Here is a 19,068-nt window from a genome sequence, read left to right on the forward strand (position 1 = left end):
GCTTTTGAATATGCTATCTAGGTTGGTCATAACTTTTCGTCCAAGGAGTAAGCGTCTTTTAATTTCATGGCTGCAGTCACCATCTGCAGTGATTTTGGAGTCCCCCAAAATAAAGTCTGACACTGTTTCCCCCATCTATTTCCCATGAAGCGATGGGACCAGATACCATGATCTTCGTTTTCTGAATGTTGAGCTTTAGGCCAACTTTTTCGCTCTCCTCTTTCACTTTCATCAAGAGGCTTTTTAGTTCCTCTTCACTTTCTGCCATAAGGGTGGTGTCATCTGCGTATCTGAGGTTACTGATATTTCTCCCTGCAATCTTGATTCCAGCTTGTGTTTCTTCCAGCCCAGCATTTCTCATGATGTACTCTGCATATAAGTTAAATAAGCAGGGTGACCATATACAGCCTTGATGTACTCCTTTTCCTATTTGGAACCAGTCTGTTGTTCCATGCCCAGTTCTAACTGTTGCTTCCTGACGTAGTGTTTGATTAATTTTGACTAAGGATTGTGATAGACTAGTTTAGGATTGGTGGACACAAGGTAAGACTTTCAAAGTGTCTCAGAGAGTAAATAGTCTTAATGCTATCTATTGAAAAGTTTAAGGGTCTTATGTTCATTTCAATGAGATTGTGGATGAAGTCCTTAAATGATGAAGTTATTTGTACCTTTTATCTTTCTGTGCAAGAATTTTTTGGAATAGTTTATGTCGATAAAGGCAAAGACTGTTAAAGTCCTGTTAATATGACAGTAACCTATATGGGTGTGAATGGCCTCCAAGGTCTCAAAATTGCACAGCTGTTTTTTTATTCAAATTTTCTGCCTCTTAGATAATTCTCAATCTCTCTTGAAAGCCCAGGTGGAATGGATGGTGAATTATATATAAATCAATGTTATTCAAAGTGTAGTCTGAAGACCAATATTGTCTGCAAACTGCTATTAGTCGTTGATCTAAAAATAGAAACTGAGAGTGTTCAGAAACTTCTATACAATTAACAGTGCAGTTTTACAATTATTCCTTTTTATTGTAATTACAAAAATATTGATCTGCAATGAATTGAACCTTCACTGTGGATTGTTTGAAAAACACTATTCTAAATTATTGTGGTTTTCTTATAGATTTCATATGCTCTCTTGATATTATAGTCCTTATGGATATGAATTGTTCTGGCAATTCATATGCCAGAATTTGATATCATATCCTTATGATATCAATTTGTTCAAAATTAAATCAGTAATATATTGGAAGGCAGCTTTCATGGTGCCTGGCCCTGAAGTAGACTGAATTTAAATCTAGCTTAATCAGGGACATACACCACAGGCTGTTGTTTGATTAATAAGATGCAAAGAAGGACCTGCACCGGCTCACTCCAGTCTCACTTGGCTTCTACACTTATGGCTGCGCTGACCAGCTAGCTGCCTCTCTCATGCTTGGTCATCGGTTTCATCTTATCCAGTGGTTAGATGATGAGGATGGCTCATAAGTTATATGTGTGCTGCTGTGAGACTACTAACTGTCTCCTCAGTTTCTCTTCAAAATCTAGATCTAAGCCAACTGCCCTGGGAGAAAAGAACCCACATTCAGGTCCTGGCTCAGTGGCTAGATGACCTTGGACAAATATCTGCCCTTCTGTACGTTCATTTCCATAATCAATAAAGTAAAGTCAAGATAGTTCCTGCTCACTGGACACCCCACTTACCTTATCATCAATAATTTCAATCTGGATTATGCCCAACAAAATGAGTACATTTGTTTACCTGGATACATGTTCTAGAAATTTTATAGCAGCACCATTTAAATACCTATTAACAGTTGAATTGATAAATTGGAATAGTCAGACAATGGAATGTTATACAACAATAAGAATGAACAATTCACAACTATAAGCAGCAATAGGAATGTCCTTCACAATATAATGTTGAGTGAAAAAGTTCAGACATAAAGGAACATATGCTGTATCACTCTATTCATATGAAGTTCATAAAAAGCAAAACTAGTCTCTGGTGTTGGAGTCAGGTTAATGGTTAGGCTTGGGAGCAACCGTGTCTATAACAGGGCAGGGGGGAAGATGTTAATATGAGAGAGGCTACTGGAACTGGTGATGCTCTGTTTCTTGATCTGGATACTGGTTAATTGGGGTGATTTACTTTAAAAATCCATAGAGCTTTTAATAATTTGAGCAATTTTCTTTATGTACATTTCACTTCAATAACAATTTACACACATCATAAAATGGGTGATTTTTAAAAATGAAGCCATGGGATCGCATGCTCTGGAAGCTCCCCTTTATCTCTATGGTCTCCTTCTCCAACTCCCACATTTGATTTAGCTGTTAGTTGAGTTGTTCTGATCATCTAACCCTTGGGAAAGATGAAACTGATGACTAATGGCCCGTGTTACGCAAAAATCCATTCCAAGTAGGCCACTTTTGCCCCCAGACCTTCCCACCGAGGACCATTTTTCTAGCGAAGCACCTGCAGTACTCAGCCACCCAACACTGTTCCTATCCTGGTCCCCTCATCTTTCCTCAACAGTTCCAACAGGTGGGGCTTCGTGATTTACAAGGCAAGACCATGTCATGGTGAAGATCTAGGGTTCAGATCACCATTCATCAGCCAAATATCTTTATAAGTTAATCATTCTGTGCCTATTTTCTCATCAAAATGAGTACTTTCCTCAAGAGGTTGCTGGGATAACCAACAGAGTTAGTGTAAATAAATTACTCAGCTCAGTGCCTAGCAGATAACAAACCTTAGTTCAATAACTATTCATTATGAGTATCTCATTTGAGACTCATAAGTGATATTATTATTACCTCCATTATACAGATTAATAACTTGAAATTTGGAGTTTAAACAACTTGCTTCAGATCACATAGCAAATAACCGAGAGAATGATAGCCCTTAGAATCTGTTCTGTCAAAGAGACATAGAATCTAGTTTTCAGCTAGGATTATTGTCCTTCAGAATAAAGACTATATTTCCCAGCAAGGTGCAGTCAGATGAGTAAATTTTGATCAATGAGATGTAAGCAAAATTGTTATGTGGCAGCTTCTAAGAATTTTCCCAACAAATATGTGGGAGTTGGATGTTCACCTTCTCAGACAACCAGACAACTGTGTGATACAGGCCAAACCTCCCACTGAGAACAACTGGAAAAGCTGGACAAAATATAAAATAAGTCTACTTGAGAGCACTGGAAAGCTAACAGATTGTTTAAGGCCGAGATCCAGGAGAAGGACAAACCCCAGAGAGGTGAGCCTGTCACCTGGGACTACTTGCCCCTGAGAGGCACCTGCCAGTTTCAGAGGTAGCAGCTGAGAAGCCAAGAGGTTGAGCAGGGCAGTTACCAACCTAACCCACCTACCAAACTAACAAGGATAGGTAGACAATGGCTCAGACAGTAAAGAATCCACCTGCAATGCAGGAGACCCGGGTTTAGTCCCTGGATCAGGAAGATCCCCTGGAGAAGGGAATAGCTACCTACTCCAGTATTCTTGCCTGGAGAATCTCATGGACAGAGAAGCCTGACAAGTGACAAGTCCATGGGATTGCAAAGACTCAGACACCACTGAGTGACTAATACTTTCATTTTTTGTTCAGACAAAAGTTCAGGCAGCACCTGGGACTTCCCTGATGGTCCAGTGGTTAAGAATCTGCCTGCCAATACAGAGGACATGGGTCCGATCCCTGGTCCTGAAAGATCCCACATGCCACAGGGGTGAGCCACAGCTGCAGAAGCCCGAGCACCCTAGAGCCTGTGCTCCACAACAAGGGAAGCCACCGCAGTGAGTCCATGTACCCCAGCTAGAGAGCAGGCCTTGCTCACCACAAGCAGGAAGAAAGTCCACTCGCAGCAACAAGGGTCCTGCACAGCCAGAAACAAGCTCAAGCAGCACCAGACTCGGGCCCCCAGGAAGCCCCCCTTGCTTGATCTGGGACTCCAAAATACTCCACTCTAGTAGACAAATTGAAAATAGGGGAATTTTCGGTAAAAAAAACACAACTGAGAAAAATCACTAATAAATAGCAGATCCAAACAGAAGGAAATACTAAAGTGTATGGCAGGGAGAAAGGTTTTCCAGATGGAAGAAGAACAAATAAAGGGGTAAATATAGGGGTGTATCTAAAAGAATACTGACTACATAAAATGACAATAATGGTGTCTTACAGAGTTTACAAGTATATAAATCAAATTAAAATGCACTAAAGCAAAAGCATTTAAATTGAGAAGTGAGTAAATGAAGTTAAGTTCTGAGATCCAGGCATTGTCTGGGATGAAGTAAAAGTAACGATTTATCCTGGACTTTGATAAATCAGGGAATCATGTTGTAACCTCTAGGGTAACCATTAAAAGAATAGTAAAAGAGTAACTACTAAGATAATGGACAGAAATTGGAGTCTGTGTGTTCCATTCAGACAGATTTCATAAACTGTGTTTGTATCTGTCATCTGTCTTTTGCATCTGTTTTATTTTGCTACTTTCCTTTGTTGTTGTTGTTGTTGTATAGGTTTAAAACACAGGCTAGAGGTAAACTAAGCATTTCAAATCAAATGAAGGTAAAATTCAAGCTGGAAGAGGCTTTCACTGGGGAAATCTTCACATTCCCCAACAGTGAATACTATCTGTTATAGGTCGAATTGTATCCCCTAAAAAAACTATTGAAGTCCTAACCCCTAGAACCTTAGAATGTGATGTTATTTGGGAATGAATCATTGCAGATGTAATTAGCAATGTTAAAATAGCACATTGGGTCATACTGGATGGGCATCTAATCCAGTAAGACCAGTGTTGTTAAGAGAAGGATGAGGACTTCCCTGGCGGTACAGTGAATAAGAATCTGCCTGGCCAATGCAGACGACACAGGTTTGATCCCTGGTCCAGGAAGATTCCACATGCCGCAGAGCAACGAAAGCCCCTGTACCACAACTGCTGAGCCCCTGCTCTAGAGCCCACAAGCTGCAACCCCCGAAGCCCGTGCACCTAGGGCCTGTGCTCTGCAAAGGGAAGCCACCACAGGGAGAAGCCCGTGCACCGCAAGGAAGAGCAGCCTCCACTCACCACAATTAGAGGAAGCCCATGCACACCTCTAGTTGGGGTGCATGGACTTCCCTGGTGGCTCAGATGGTAAAGTGTCTGTCTACAATGCAGGAGACCCGGGTTCGACCCCTGGGTTGGGAAGATCCCCTGGAGAAGGAAATGGCAATCCACTCCAGGACTATTGCCTGGAAAATCCCATGGACGGAAGAGCCTGGTGGGCTGCAGTCCATGGGGTCGCAAAGAGTCAGACATGACTGAGCGACTTCAATTCAATTCAGGCACAGCAACGAAGACCTAGCCAACCAAAAATAAGTAGATTATTAGAAGAGAGAAAGACAGAAGGAGGAAATCTAGACCCAGACAAGCACAGAGGAAAGACGCTGTGAAGACAGATGGGAGAAAGTTCACTGGAGTGTCATCACAGCCAAGGAACGCCTGGGGCTACCAGAAGCTGAAAGAGGCCCGCAAACACCCTCCTCTAGGGGCCTGAGAGGAAGCATTGCCTAGAAGACAGCTTCATTTTGAACTTCTGGCCTCCAGAGCAGTAAGAGGATAAGTTTCTCTTGTTTTAAGTCACCCAGGTGTGGCAGGCAGCCCTAGGGAAACTGATACACTATCTAAGGGACAAAATGGGAGGCCCCAGGAGGTCATGAAGAGGGTTTTACAAAGGGTCTGGCTCCCAATCAGTCACTGGAGGTTTGACCACATCAAAACAGCAGGATCACGGGATGTGGAAAAAAGCTAGATACAGCCTCTTGAGACTTCTTTAACCACTGAATGCAGAGCGTGCTCTCAGGATGAAAAGAACATGTGAGATAAAATGGCATGGCTCCTGGGCTCAGAGTCTTAAGTGAGAATTCTCATTGCATGTCCCCCTCAGGAACTCCAGGGTGTTAGCAGTGGCCTTGAAGACCAGGCTGCCAGTGGCTGTGTCCTTCAGGGTCCCTACTTGCTGAGAGTAGGGGTGGACAAGTACTTCTCTAGGTGAGCTAGGAAGGTATGGGGCTGGGGGAGGTTGGCAGACCTCAATCTTGGTTTGTGACATCATGGACTGAGGGTGAGGATGTTTTTGAGGATCCCATGGATGATTCTATTCAAATGGTCTCTGATCCAGCCATGGGGGAATGTGTCCCAAGTTCTTGAAGACAGGTGACTTGCTTACCTATCCTTAAGATGCCTAGGAATGAACTGTAAACATTAGCAGGGGGATTTCCTCGCCTGAGCATGGTAGCTGAGTGTCAATTGCATGTAGAAGTGAAGCTTTAAAATCAGTGGCTCTTACTGGAGTCATCTGGCAGAGGAATAGAGAACCCTGCAGAGAATCAGTATCAGGGGTAATGTTTTAAGGATAGAAAGACACAGTTGTCAGCCGCTTTAGACTCAGCCAGGCAAGAATGCCTGGGGTTCTGGTGCTTCTGTTGGTGTGGTCTGTGTCACAGGCCACTGAGATTATCCCCAGGGTCTCCCCTCTTCCTTCCCAGGGCAGATGATCAGGGGAACAAGATCTCTTGTAATCCATTCTAATCCAGTTTCCTCCCACACCCACCTCAGATTTGTGTGGCCTAGAGGAGCAAGAGTCTCTGCCTCCGTCTTTGCTGGGGAAGATATTTTGCTGTTCATACTTAAAAGTTTCCTTTTAGGGAGAAGGGTTAGAAGTATTACATCTAAGGGCAAGATGCAATCAAATCACCAAGGCCAGACAGTGTCTTAAGAGTGGATTTAAAGAATCAGCCAAAAAAAATCTGCAAAAGGCTGGGCAAGTGTCAGCAGAGACCAGCTCAGAGAGAGAGAGAGTCCCAAAAGAAAGGCGACAACACTCTGAGAAGGGCATTTCTTGGACTTGTTTACTGCTTACATCTCCTCTTGTGGGAACTGCCCATTCTTACCCGTTCTGCCAGGATCTGAGGGGTCATTTTCTGTTTCTGCTGTGGGGTTGGAACAGTTTGAGATTCACCACAGTCATTCCAGTTACAAAGTTATTTGCTAGCCATTTCCATTTTAACTTGGAGCCTATGTAGGGCAGACTCACTCTTGCAAGGAAGCTGCAAGGCAGAGAGGAGGAGAGGGAGGCAGGGAGAGAGGACTAGCCCCACTTCACAGATGAAAACGCTGAGGCACAACTGAGTCGTTCAGGATCACCCAGTGAACAGTAGAGGAGCTGGGATTTGAGCCCTAAGTAGGGAGTCATGCTCAGCTTACTATGTTTAGAATGATGATACCTGTTTTTTTTTGTTGTTTTTTTTTTTAGCTATTGATTTGTTTTCAAATCACACACTTGTGGTTTAGGGACTACCCCACACACATGCACATACATTTCCTCCGAATTCTTAGGGATCCAGTTTCTGTTATTCTGGGGATGGGCAGGGAGCTGAATTCTTGTGCCACCAGTGTCCTATGGGCAGCTGCGCCAATATCAGTGTTGATTTGTTTCAGGGTCACATAGGCCCTCGAGGACTGTTTCCCAGGGACCCCGTCTTGCTCCCCACTATCCCTGCGCCTCCTCTCACCTCTGCACACTCTTCCTAAGGACCTGAAGAAGCCACACTAGTCCCCAGCACGCTCCCTGGCCTTCCACTCCCATCCCCGGGGCCTGTGCTCTTGGCTCCCTACCCCTGGGACTAGAGATTGAGTTGCACAGTGCCCTGCTTCTCAATTTAGTGCAAAAAGTCCCCTGGGGGTGGGTCCACGGCAGTGCGTCTGCAGTGCTTGAGTCCCCAGGATAAGCAAGATGCCTGTTCCTAGAGAATCATGGTTATGGTAAGATTGTTGTGAGGGGTGGTGGAGTTTAGGTAATTTAAGCGTTTAAACAATTGTTTTCATGTTTGAGTATACGTAGATGTAGTATAGAAAGAAATGAGACACTTCAAAAGGGCAGCCTGGTCTTCTAGTGCCAGATCTCCCCTGAACAGGGCTGGGCACTGCTGTGCTGGGAGAGCGTGGCAGTCAGAACCAATCAAGGAAAGAAACAGGCAAGCACAAGGCACAAGTCTGGGTGGGGCACAAGCAAGGTCACACAGCTGGGCAGTGAAGGGCAGGGCTCTACAGGCCGATGTCTGGGTTCACCCGTTTCCCTACTTTGTACCTGGGCTACCAGGTAAGCTCCTGACTTCTGTGTCTCCATCTTATCATCTCAGAATGGAGCAATGTTTATCTGAAGTATTTTGCTTTCAGGATTAAAGGGAATAATGCCCCTACAGAGCTTTTTGCAGGTGAATTCGCAGGATCCATTACCATTATCAAGGTCAGAGGGCTCCTGAGGGGAACTGGGACAGCATAGGTCCAGCTCTTTTTGTCTCTAGAAATGAGCTGAGAGAGGGAGTGAGCATGAAATTGCCAATTGTGCCCAGAAGGCCCAGGGGTGGTGAGCTGCAGCGACGGGGTCAGCTCCAGGCTGACAGTCTGTGGCTCTGTGGGCCTGGATGAGCCCCTGCAAGGGTGAAGGAAAACTTGCAGATGCCCTGGAAGGTGGCTAGCCTTACCCTTGGCAAGTTAGCACTTGTGGAACCAGAGCTCTCATGTGCAGTTACATTTACTTTCTGTTGACAGTCAAAAGAAAAAAAAAATAAATATTTTCAAGTGGTCCACCTGCAGACAAAAGCTTTCAAGCAATGAGGCAACTTAGTGTGAAATGATGGGACCGGCACTTGATTCACCTGATGTGGCTCTTCTGGTGAATTGTGCTCACATTTCATGAATTTGCATGTGCTGAGATTAAGAGCAGAAACAAATAAACGAAAACCTCAGTCTTAGAAGAGTGTGAGTTGAAGGGAGGGGCCAGCCCTGTGCCGAAGGGAGTATTCCTGTTGCTTGAATGAAATACAAAACCAGGTTGTACTGGGTAAGAGAAATAGGAGTCAGGACTAGGAGAGTTCCCCTCTATCCTCCACCCCGACTCTGAGAACAGCTTTCTTTGTTGAGCGAATACACCTGAGGTGAGCCTTCTTCACTCCTCCTCCCACTCACATCCAGGTAAGTCCTGCCAGGTGCCCCCGGAGGGAATAAAGCATCCAACGATAACTCACAGACTCCTACATGAAATCAAAGCTTTGCTCATATCCTTTCAATGGGTGCTGCCCTCAGAGATGCCAGACCAAGCCCACATGTTTGGATTTTCTAGACAGAAAATCATTTATTTTTGGTCCATTACAGTATTTATAGCAGTGCACATGTAAATCATTTCAGTTCCCAATTGTTGGAGCAAATTAATCTTTCACAAGCCACTCAGCAGTGAGGTTAGAAGATAAACAGTAGGTGCAACAGTACACACTCCCCTGTATGTGAACCTTCTTGTTATAATACAATAAACTCCTACATTTGAGCTCACTACATCCAATGAGTGCCGCTCTCTCCATTCATGTGGCAGCCCCAGCTGCCCCCTGCCACCTCTGCCCCGCTGAGGGAGTTCTCTGATCAACCACCTGGGTGGGTCTTGCTGCCATTTTCAGTTTGGAAGGAAAAGCCTGTAAATCTGCTTCCTGGGAAGACAGACATTGCTGAATTGTCATCTGCCTCCAGAATGCAGAAAACATCAATTTCATTGCAGCTCATCAGAGTTGGAAACACTTGCCACTTTCTTTCTCAGTTGCAATTAACATGTTGCATCTCAACATTGATTGATTCCAAGCAGCCTAACACTGCCAAAGTCAAGGTTTAAATGAAACAGTATAACCTGATATTATTTTTCACAGTTTTAGAAATATGAACACACTTGTGTTTTTATTGCCAAAGAAGCACTAAAAATAGTTGGGGGGATAAGTCTTTGTACTTGAGATAAACGTGAGTAGAATAGGTTGATGCTCATAATAAAAACCATTCTTTATTCTTATATTTATTTGGAGTTGTACTTGTTTATCTTTGTGTTTACTTGTGGGTTGAGGAAAAATGTTATTTCTGAATATTTCACCTAGCACAGGGCTGCTGAATCCCATGGGTATTTGGAAGATGTTTATTAAACAAATAAATAGATGAATGGTTTGGGAGAGCAAGCTTAATTAAAGAATTGTCCTCTTGGTCCAACTTACATAAAATTCTGAAATTTTAATCATGAGCCTTTCATTCAACTTAAAAGCTGTGTGAGACTATGAAATATGACCTGAGGCTGGGGCTTTCTGTTTCATCCTAAATGGTTCAGCCTTGATCACAAGTGTTATTTTATGGAAAAGTGAAGGCTCCATCTGTTTTCAAGATGATTCTACTCATATTGCCTACACAGAAACTTTTCAAATGGTACAACATTTTACCTTTAGAGAGTCTCAGAACATTCTCTGTTGTAATCATTTAACATAGTTCAACAGCCACAATATTTGTGTCCTTTTGGGAATGATCATTAAAATGGTTTTTAAGTACTGGGAAAACTGAAAGCTAGAGTAAGGAGAAGGCTGTTAAACACAAGGTTTATGTTTCAACTTGGCCAGATAAGACTCAGCCTTAAACCACAGAATATAATCTTTGGAAGAGAAAATGAACACATTTCTTCTCTCATCTATTAACAGAATACTGGAGCCAAGAACCACCTTCTCTTTTGACCCTCTTGGGAGAATCTTCTTTTAAGACTGAAATAGAACAAGTTAAAATAAGTGGCACTTAATTCTCTCACACAAAACCAACCCAGACACGACACATTTGAGCATCATCTGTTAAATGTATACAAGCATCAAGTGATGACTAAGCTTGAATATTTCTACCCATTCTAGAAGGAAAGCTGAAGTTATGTATCTTTGTTAAAATGAATTAACATTCTGGTACATCTGTAGTCTTATCTCTAAATGCCTGATGGCAGAAAGTATTATTTTGATTATCTCCATAAATCTTTAATACTATATAACTTAATGCCCCAAACTTCTGGGTTATTTGTATATTAAATAGCTTATATACTAATAGCTTAGTGTTAATAGGTCTTCTCCAAATTATAACACAGGAAAACCAGAATTACAAGGAAATCACCTTAACCATTTCCACCAAATACATAAATAAATAAAAATAAATAGCCCTAAGTGGCACAGTTTTCAGAGAGAGCGAGAAATAGATGCTTGTATATATTTCTTAATAATGGAATTCAGGCACTAGAAGACCTGATCATGTTAAAAAAGAAAAAGGAAGGAGAGAAGAAAGAAAAAGAACCACAACCTTTAGAACTTGGTATACCATGGAAAGGTGCGTCTTAATACTGCCCAGAACGTTGGCTGACTCAGGAAATGCATGCATACATCTAAGTTCCAGCCTGATCAGCTGACCAGATTGTCATGTATGGAGAGCATCTCAGACAAAAGTGGCTTATGGGTCAACTTTTACTGAGGAGAGTTAGCTCTCCAGGCAGTTGCAAAGCACCATTTGCCCAACAATACATGCATTTAAACACTTGCAGACATGAGAGAGGCCAACATGCAACAATGACTTCTCCAGTCTCACTCTTGTCAAAGATGGACTGACTCCTCAAAGAGTCCCATTGAGAGAAAATAATCAAATTCTTTTGAACAACAAATCACCATTTAATATGAACCATCAAAATGTCCCGGGAATCCCATGTCAGTGCACAAACTCCACCTCCCAGCTTTTTTTTCCCATGGAAAATGCCACAACGAAAAATTCCTGTATCCAGTTTGGGATTTGCTGAATGGAGCCACTGCACCTCACTTCACCTTGAAGGCAGAAGTGGCCTTGTCTTGTCCTGTGGAGTTCCAGGAAGCCCCTGTGGAGAGCGTCAGAGACACTTCTCTGTTTGGACCTAAGGAGAACACCACTGAAAGCATCCTCCACCCTTGATCACTAGAAGGTTCGCTTTCAGTAGCAGCATCAACCTCACTAATATTTTATCAACAAATGAGTTTTCCTTTTTGCCATTACCAGCAGATATTAAAAAAGCACTTCAAAATTCTTTTTTAAAATATTGGTTCTGTCTTTAAAAATTATTCATCTTCTAAAAATGTTTTTCACTATATTCCAGGGAAATAAAGAGAGTGCTCTGAAAAAAAAATGTAAAGCTTTTCTAAGCCAACAGCATTTGGTGAAAACTAACAATCCTGCTGGTATGAAGTTGAAGTTTTATTTCCTTTTTTCTTTCTTTTTTTTAAAAATAAAACTAAGGCTCAAATGTTCTATTAGATGCTCATTTCTTATGTATATTATATTAAGGCTTATAAATACACCTGGTGAATTAAATTCACCCTGGATTGAATTAACACCTGCTATATGAGTTATTTGCTTTATGTAATCAGTAATCTCAAGGTTTCTTCCCTTTCTCTGGAAGCACAATTTAAATATTAACCTAATCTTTAAACGGCGGCTGCTTCTTTCTGACATTTGGAAACTGGTCACCCGTGCAAAAAAAAAAAAGGCAAATATGGATATAGTAATGAAAAGGCAGCTTCTTAAAAATCTTACGATGTGTAACTCAATGAATTGGGAAGAGAAATGATGAAAGCAGCAGGAAAACTGATCTCTGTGTCGCTCTTTATAGAAAACAATGCTGATTATCTGCCAAAGTCATCTCCAATCTGAGAGACCAGCTGAAGCTGACTGCCAATTTCAAAAGAGTTCTATATTTTCTTCATTATAATCTCTGGAAGTATCTTAGGCAGCTGGAGTACATATGAGAGAATCTTAATTAAAAAAAAAAAATACTGCAGCATGGTATAAGTTATGTTTCAGGTCTAACATCCTGTGACAGGAGGAACAAGCGAGTGTAGGGTGCTTGGCCTGATCTGGTCATCAGCTTGCTCTCTGTGGGGACTGCTCACGTCCTGCTCAGCTGACTGCCCCTAGAGAATATGAAGCTTTCAAAGTGCTGGTCTTCAGCCTTCTCTCTGATGCGTTGTTCCTCTAAGGAATCCACCAGTTTGTCCCTTTGCTCAATCACTTGCATCATCTCAGTGAGTATTTCTTGCTCTTCATTCAGATCATTCTCATCTTTCTGGCTCTCTACAGAAAAACACAGAACAAAAAAAATCAATAACAAACAAAAAAGACACATTAGACTTCAGGTAACATTTGACCTCAGAGGAGCTTTTGGCAGGGGTGTTCTTGATTGTTCTGGACTTGTTCTGCTCTTTAATTTATAAGGAGAAAACAAGGAAATGAATTTAACACCAGGAACCTGCCCTGCAAGACACAGATTAGAAGGGTGGGTGCTTTGTGCAGCTCTCAGCTCAGTTTTCATCTCAAGACTATATAAAGCAACAGGGAAAACCCCTTTGTGAGAAAAAGAAGTTCATACAAGCCAAGACCTTCCAAGCCCTCCCACCTGTCCTTCCCTCCCCAAAAAGAAGCCAGCAAAACAACACAGAGGCGGTTTTCCCTAAATACATCTGAGCTACAGCAGAGCAATCTGCGAGAGAAGTTTCTGAGTAAATCATCTGCATCAGTGGATGTTATTTCAATGACAAGAATCCTGTTTTCATTTGCAGTTAATAACACATTGCAGCCCTCTGAATAGAGACTAGGCGGCAGCCAAGTGAGGCTGTGGCTAGCTGCTGGGAGGATATTTCCAGACTGTGACTAGGCTTCTCCCTTTTGCCTTCAGAGTACATGACCTTCTTCCTAATTGCCCCGAGATGTTCAATTGCCTGGGGAAGATACGATTGTTATAAAAGGAAGGAAAAGAGTAAGAAACTGGTAGTAATGACTTCCTGACGCTCAAAATAGGATTCTCAAGGCAGATCTTAAGTTTTGTCAGATTATTGCCTTAGGAGAAGATTTTATGTATTATTCCATTAACCCCTCTTGTTTAATGCATGGGGACTAGGCAGTGAGCTGGATCCCAGAGTAGAGATGGTACCACTGCCTCTTGCCTCAGGCTGAGTTCTGAGACTGGCATCAGGAATAAGGGACACATGACAAAAGGGAAATAAAGAGGCAACATTCCCTTTGCAGCTCAAGTTTTATGGGACGGAGGAGCGAGCGGCAGGAGAAACTGAAGGCGAGAGCCCTGGGCTCCAGTCTCTCCATTCTGGGCCTTAGTGGGGCTTCTATCCTATCATTTGATGGGAACACTGGGGGCCAAGGGACCCTTGCCCTGACCCTTGCCCGGAACTCCAGCAAGATATTAGTTGGAAAGGCACCCTAGGTATAAACATGGAACAGGCAGAACTTCATGGTTGGGCAGAGAAGAGAGGTCTGGATGTGGCTAACCAGATCCTGATTTGCTGTCTGTGGCACACATAGGCAGTGGCCAGAAGTGTCCACTTGGCCCAGAGGTGCAAAGGTTGCCAGCCACAGGGCCTGCCACGGGGCTCCTTATGGTGAGGGATGAGGTGGCCCCACAGTGCAGACTGGTAGACTGTCTGGCCAGGCTGAGTGGAGGATGCGGTGAGGTGAGGCTGATTAAGGATAGGAGTGAGGCTTCAGGTACACTGAGAGCCTGGCCAAGCTATGGTCATGCCATGCACCTGGTCTGCAAATGGCAGCAGAGAGCAGCCTGATGATGGGAGATAGCTACATAGGGGTCAGTGGATCAGAGCCACCCACACCAATTTCCAGTGCTGCAAAGTCACACAGACTTGCCTCTCGCTAACACCCGGCAGTCACCTTTAAGGATCAAGCAGATGGGAGGGGCGGCAATCTGCAAGACTGAACATTTCCATCCCAAAGAGACTGAGCATTTCCTGGAGGGACTTTTAAAATTATTGCATCAGACTAAGTTTACCAGAAAAACATCTACTTTGACTTTATTGACTATGCCAAAGCCTTTGACTATGTGGATCACAACAAACTGTGGAAAATTCTTCAAGAGATGGGAATACCAGACCATCTGACCCATCTGACCTGCCTCCTGACAAATCTGTGTGCAGGTTACCTGGACAAAGTAGAAAAACATCTACTTTGATTTTATTGACTATGCCAAAGCCTTTGACTGTGTGGATCACAACAAACTGTAGAAAATTCTTCAAGAGATGGGAATACCAGACCATCTGACCTGCCTCCTGACAAATCTGTGTGCAGGTTAAGAAGCAACAGTTAAAACTGTTTTAACAGTTAAAACTGACGCTTACTCCTTGGAAGGAAAGTTATGACCAACTTAGACAGCATATTAAAAAGCAGAGACATTACTTTGCCAACAAAGGTATAGTCAAGGGTATAGTTTTTCCAGTGGTCATGTATAGACGTGAGATTTGGACTATGAAGAAAGCTGAGCCCAGAAGAATTGATGCTTTTGAACTGTGGTGTTGGAGAAGACTCTTGAGAGTCCCTTGGACTGCAAGGAAATCAAACCAGTCAATCCTAAAGGAGATCAGTCCTGGGTGTTCATTGGAGGGATTGATGTTGAAGCTGAAATTCCAATACTTTGGCCACCTGATGAGAAGAGCTGACTCATTGGAAAAGACCCTGATGCTGGGAAAGATTGAGGGCAGAAGGAGAAGGGGACAACAGAGGATGAGATGGTTGGATGGCATCACTGACTCACTGGACATGGGTTTGGGTGGACTCCGGGAGCTGGTAATGGACAGGGAGGCCTGGCATGTTGCGGTTCATGGGGTCACAAAGAGTCAGACATGACTGAGTGACTGAACTGAACAAACACTACTATGTGAGAAAGAATAGGAGATCCTGAGTCTATAATCTGTTCCCAAGTCATAGCCCCATCATTTACCTTGAGCATGCTTTTTAAGTGCTCAGAGACTCAGTTTTCTAATTTGTAAAATGGAGTAACATACCTGAGAATGATCATGATGATAACATCTCATATTTACTAGGTGCTTGTTCTGTAGCAGGTAACCCCATAGGTAGGTGCAATTATGGTCCATGACGTATACAGAAAAGATTTAATTTGCTCTTTTAGACTTTGGTCCCAGTGTAGGAAAGCCATGCATGGATCTGGCCCCCAAAAACACACAGGCACAAAACAGAGTGAATATGCCTCATGGGTTGGAGCCAATAAGTCAATATATGGTATCAGTTTATTCCAACTCTCCCTCCGTCCTGGTGGAAATAATTTTCTCACGTGTGATGCCCTGGCCCAGTTGTGGTAGGGAGGATGCTTCCTTTACCATCCCCAGTGCCTGGTAGAACCAGGCCTGCCTTCCTCTCACTGTGGAAACACGTACATCATGGCCCTCATCTCACTGTGTTATAATTACCAGGCTGAGTGTCAGTCTCCCCAGGGAGGCCACAGGGCAGGGCTGCTCTTCTGCATCTGCCAGGCCCACTCTAAATTCTCAACAAACATTTGTTAAATGAATGGATGGATAAGTGAATGAAGGTGTGAATGAATGACTTCATTCCTATTAGCACATGGGTTGGGATGGAGCAAAATGCTGCTCTCCTGGCCCTAATGAGCAAAGCTAAGAGGGACTTGCTGTGCTCTAGCGGGGGCAGAAGAAGATGGCTTTGTGCCCCCTCTGGCTCCCAGGCTGGTGGAACCAGACAGGAAGAGTACTCTGGTCTATAAAGTGCAGCATGTTCTGGTCAAGTGTCTGCATAGGAAAAAACATCTTTAACAAAGGCCTGAAACACATCACCGTACTCACCTTCCTGGAGCATTTTCTCTCTTAATTTCTGCTCTAGTCTGCTTTGATGATCTTCCAGTTCTAGTTCGTGGGCCCTGGGAATGAGAAAATGTTCAGACTTTGTAAATACTGAAGACCTGTGTAGAAATATCTGATAAACCCATTGACCGTAGCAACTGCTTTCCTTGTTCCTTATTAAGACTGGGGTCTTGGAATGCCTCTAAACCGAAAGTTTTGCTACTACTGCTGCTGAGATACACTGAACTCAGCAGATAATGGAGAGCCACTGAAGCTTGTGATGAGATCCCAGTGAACTTCTGGAAGGCCACACTGGCACACTGGCATGGATCATGAAGAAATGACTAGAATGGTAGAAGCGATGACAATCTAAAACTCCTCTCTTTTAGGGGCAACATGACTTCAAGCATCACCTCTAACAACTCCCAAATCTTTAACTGTGGTAAGCAAGAAAACAAGTAGGAAACAGGAGTAAGGCATTTTGTCAGTGGAGGCAATAGTCCTCAGACAACCACTCATCTGGTTGTAGGCAATGGTGAAAGAACAGTGATGCTTTGGAGGAGTCAAGTTAGAGTGCTGGGTACTCAGTGTGTCCACCAGCAAAGTCAAGAGGGGAAGTCAGCTTTCAGTGAAGGTCAGATGGAACTTCATGACCTTTCAACGCCTGGCGATATATTACAGAACTTGTGTCAGCGCCCCACATGCTGGGCCATGTGGTAATGTGGAGGTTCCTCCAACCTCTGGGAATGCAGCCCTGGAGTTCTCAGGAGAAATGAGGACCACAAACAAATGTGGCAGGGGTCAGAGGTGAAAGGTGAAGTCACATGAGCCCTAAAAGGGAGACAATAGAGGGAAAAAAAGTTTGAAGACAGGAGCATGGGAATGCCTACATTTAGAAGCTAGTCAAAAGAGGCAGAAGCAGGGAAGGAGCAAGCAGAAGGTAGGAAGGATATGCAGCATCACAGAAACCAAGCGAGGCAAGATTTAGGAGAGAAGAGAGGGGTCTAGGCTGTCCATTGCTAGAGACACTGAAAGTGGTGAGGACTGACACTAGGGCCCCGGGGCTTCCCTTCCGGCCCCAGCTGCAGGCTGTGAGCGTATCTGCTATAGCACTGGGTCACTTTACTATACTCTGTTGTTGCTGGGGGTTTTTTTGTTGTTGTTGTTACTTCTACTATTGCTTAGGCCAAGGTCCACACTTTGTTCAATACTCCGCCTTTTGTTATTGACACTGAACTTCCCTTGACCCACTCTAGCTCCCAATAGAATGTACCTACCACTTAGATTTTCCTGTAAGAAAGGCCTCTGTGAAAGGAGTGTAGTGTGTAGTAAGCCGAAACTGTAGCAGAATGCACTTCAATGTCGTGCTGAAGCCACCCTGTCCCCGGGCACAGCGGTGGTGCTGGAGCTCGGCCATTTCTGCCCCACTTTGGGGTCCTCGGATGGGCAGCCTTGGCTGGTGCTCCCTTTGGCCTGGCTCAGATTTTTCTCAGGGCTGCACGGCAGTCTGAAGCTCCTCCTGCCAGTCCTTCTCCCCGCCCCTCTCCTTTCACAGGTGTCAGGACTGCAGGGAGGTCTGCAGATTTCACTCTCGTTCCCACTCCCTTTTCCTTTCCTTCTGTGATACCTCTTGTGCTTCTAATTCTGTCCTGGCACCTGCTTTCCCAAGGGACTCAACATCACACACCAGTCTAAGACATTTCTCCTGGTTCAGCCAGGCCTTTCTCCAAACTAGAAGCTGCCCTCCACCAGAGCGCTCATCTGGCTCACACTCCAAGTTCTCCTTGGCCTCTTTTGGAGGAGAACGTTCCCTCTGACAGCGTACCAGTAAGGGAAGGCCCAGTCACCGCGCAGTCCCCATCCCCCTGACCTTCGCGGGTAGGGCCTGTGCTCTGAATACTCCTCCTACAAGTCTTCACAGAGCAAATTATTTGTTTACTATTTCTCTCATGCTGTGTGCTTGCGTGTCCGTCTCTGAAAACCATGAGATCCTTGAAGGCAGGGACTGGGGCCTGACTCATCTTTACTTTCACAGTACCCAGCACAGTTCCTGGCACAGAAAATATGCTTGATAGATGTTTGTTGAATGAATTTTATACTTTAAATCTAGCCCAAAGGCAGATGGTATGGTTGTGTAAAAAGGGCTTTGTGGTCAGGTAGATGTGGACAAATTACTTTATTGAATCTCAGCATGTGCATCAATATAAAAAATAGTAATAATAATAGAAAAAATAATTACAGATGAGCCCTGCTTCCCCACTCCTGGCATTTCCTTCCATGCCAGTGGACCTTGATGAGTATAAGTCCTGGCTTATTCTTTCCACTTTCTCTCTTAGATTCACTCTCATCCCAGGAGTGGTAAATTTGGGAAGAACAGGGAAAATTAGCTGATACCCTTTCTCACCTGGGATCAGCCTGCCTGAGCCAACGTGTGTTCTCTGGGTACACATCGTGTATAAAGACACATATTTATACACACATAGGTAATGAGCCAATGTAAAATATACTCTGGGTCACTGTCAACAATGTTTAAAATCAACTGCTCTACGGAATTCTCTCTACTCTGAC

At 43.7% G+C, this 19,068-nt stretch overlaps 1 protein-coding gene across 1 annotated transcript in view; it reads right to left on the reverse strand.

Moving 5' to 3' along the window:
- Positions 1-12,578: 12,578 nt before the first annotated feature.
- LOC138092102 (F-actin-monooxygenase MICAL2-like) overlaps positions 12,579-19,068 on the reverse strand; it is a 69,151-nt gene continuing 62,661 nt past the window's right edge. Inside the window, exons 11-12 of the mRNA XM_068987974.1 lie at positions 16,504-16,577; positions 12,579-12,958 (exon numbers count right to left, since the gene is read on the reverse strand). Of these exons, the coding sequence (XP_068844075.1) occupies positions 12,774-12,958; positions 16,504-16,577 (259 nt within the window). The 3' untranslated portion in view covers positions 12,579-12,773. The remainder of the gene's footprint in view (positions 12,959-16,503; positions 16,578-19,068) is intronic.

The sequence above is a fragment of the Capricornis sumatraensis genome, chromosome 16 (assembly GCF_032405125.1).
Source record: "Capricornis sumatraensis isolate serow.1 chromosome 16, serow.2, whole genome shotgun sequence".
Lineage (NCBI taxonomy): Eukaryota > Metazoa > Chordata > Mammalia > Artiodactyla > Bovidae > Capricornis > Capricornis sumatraensis.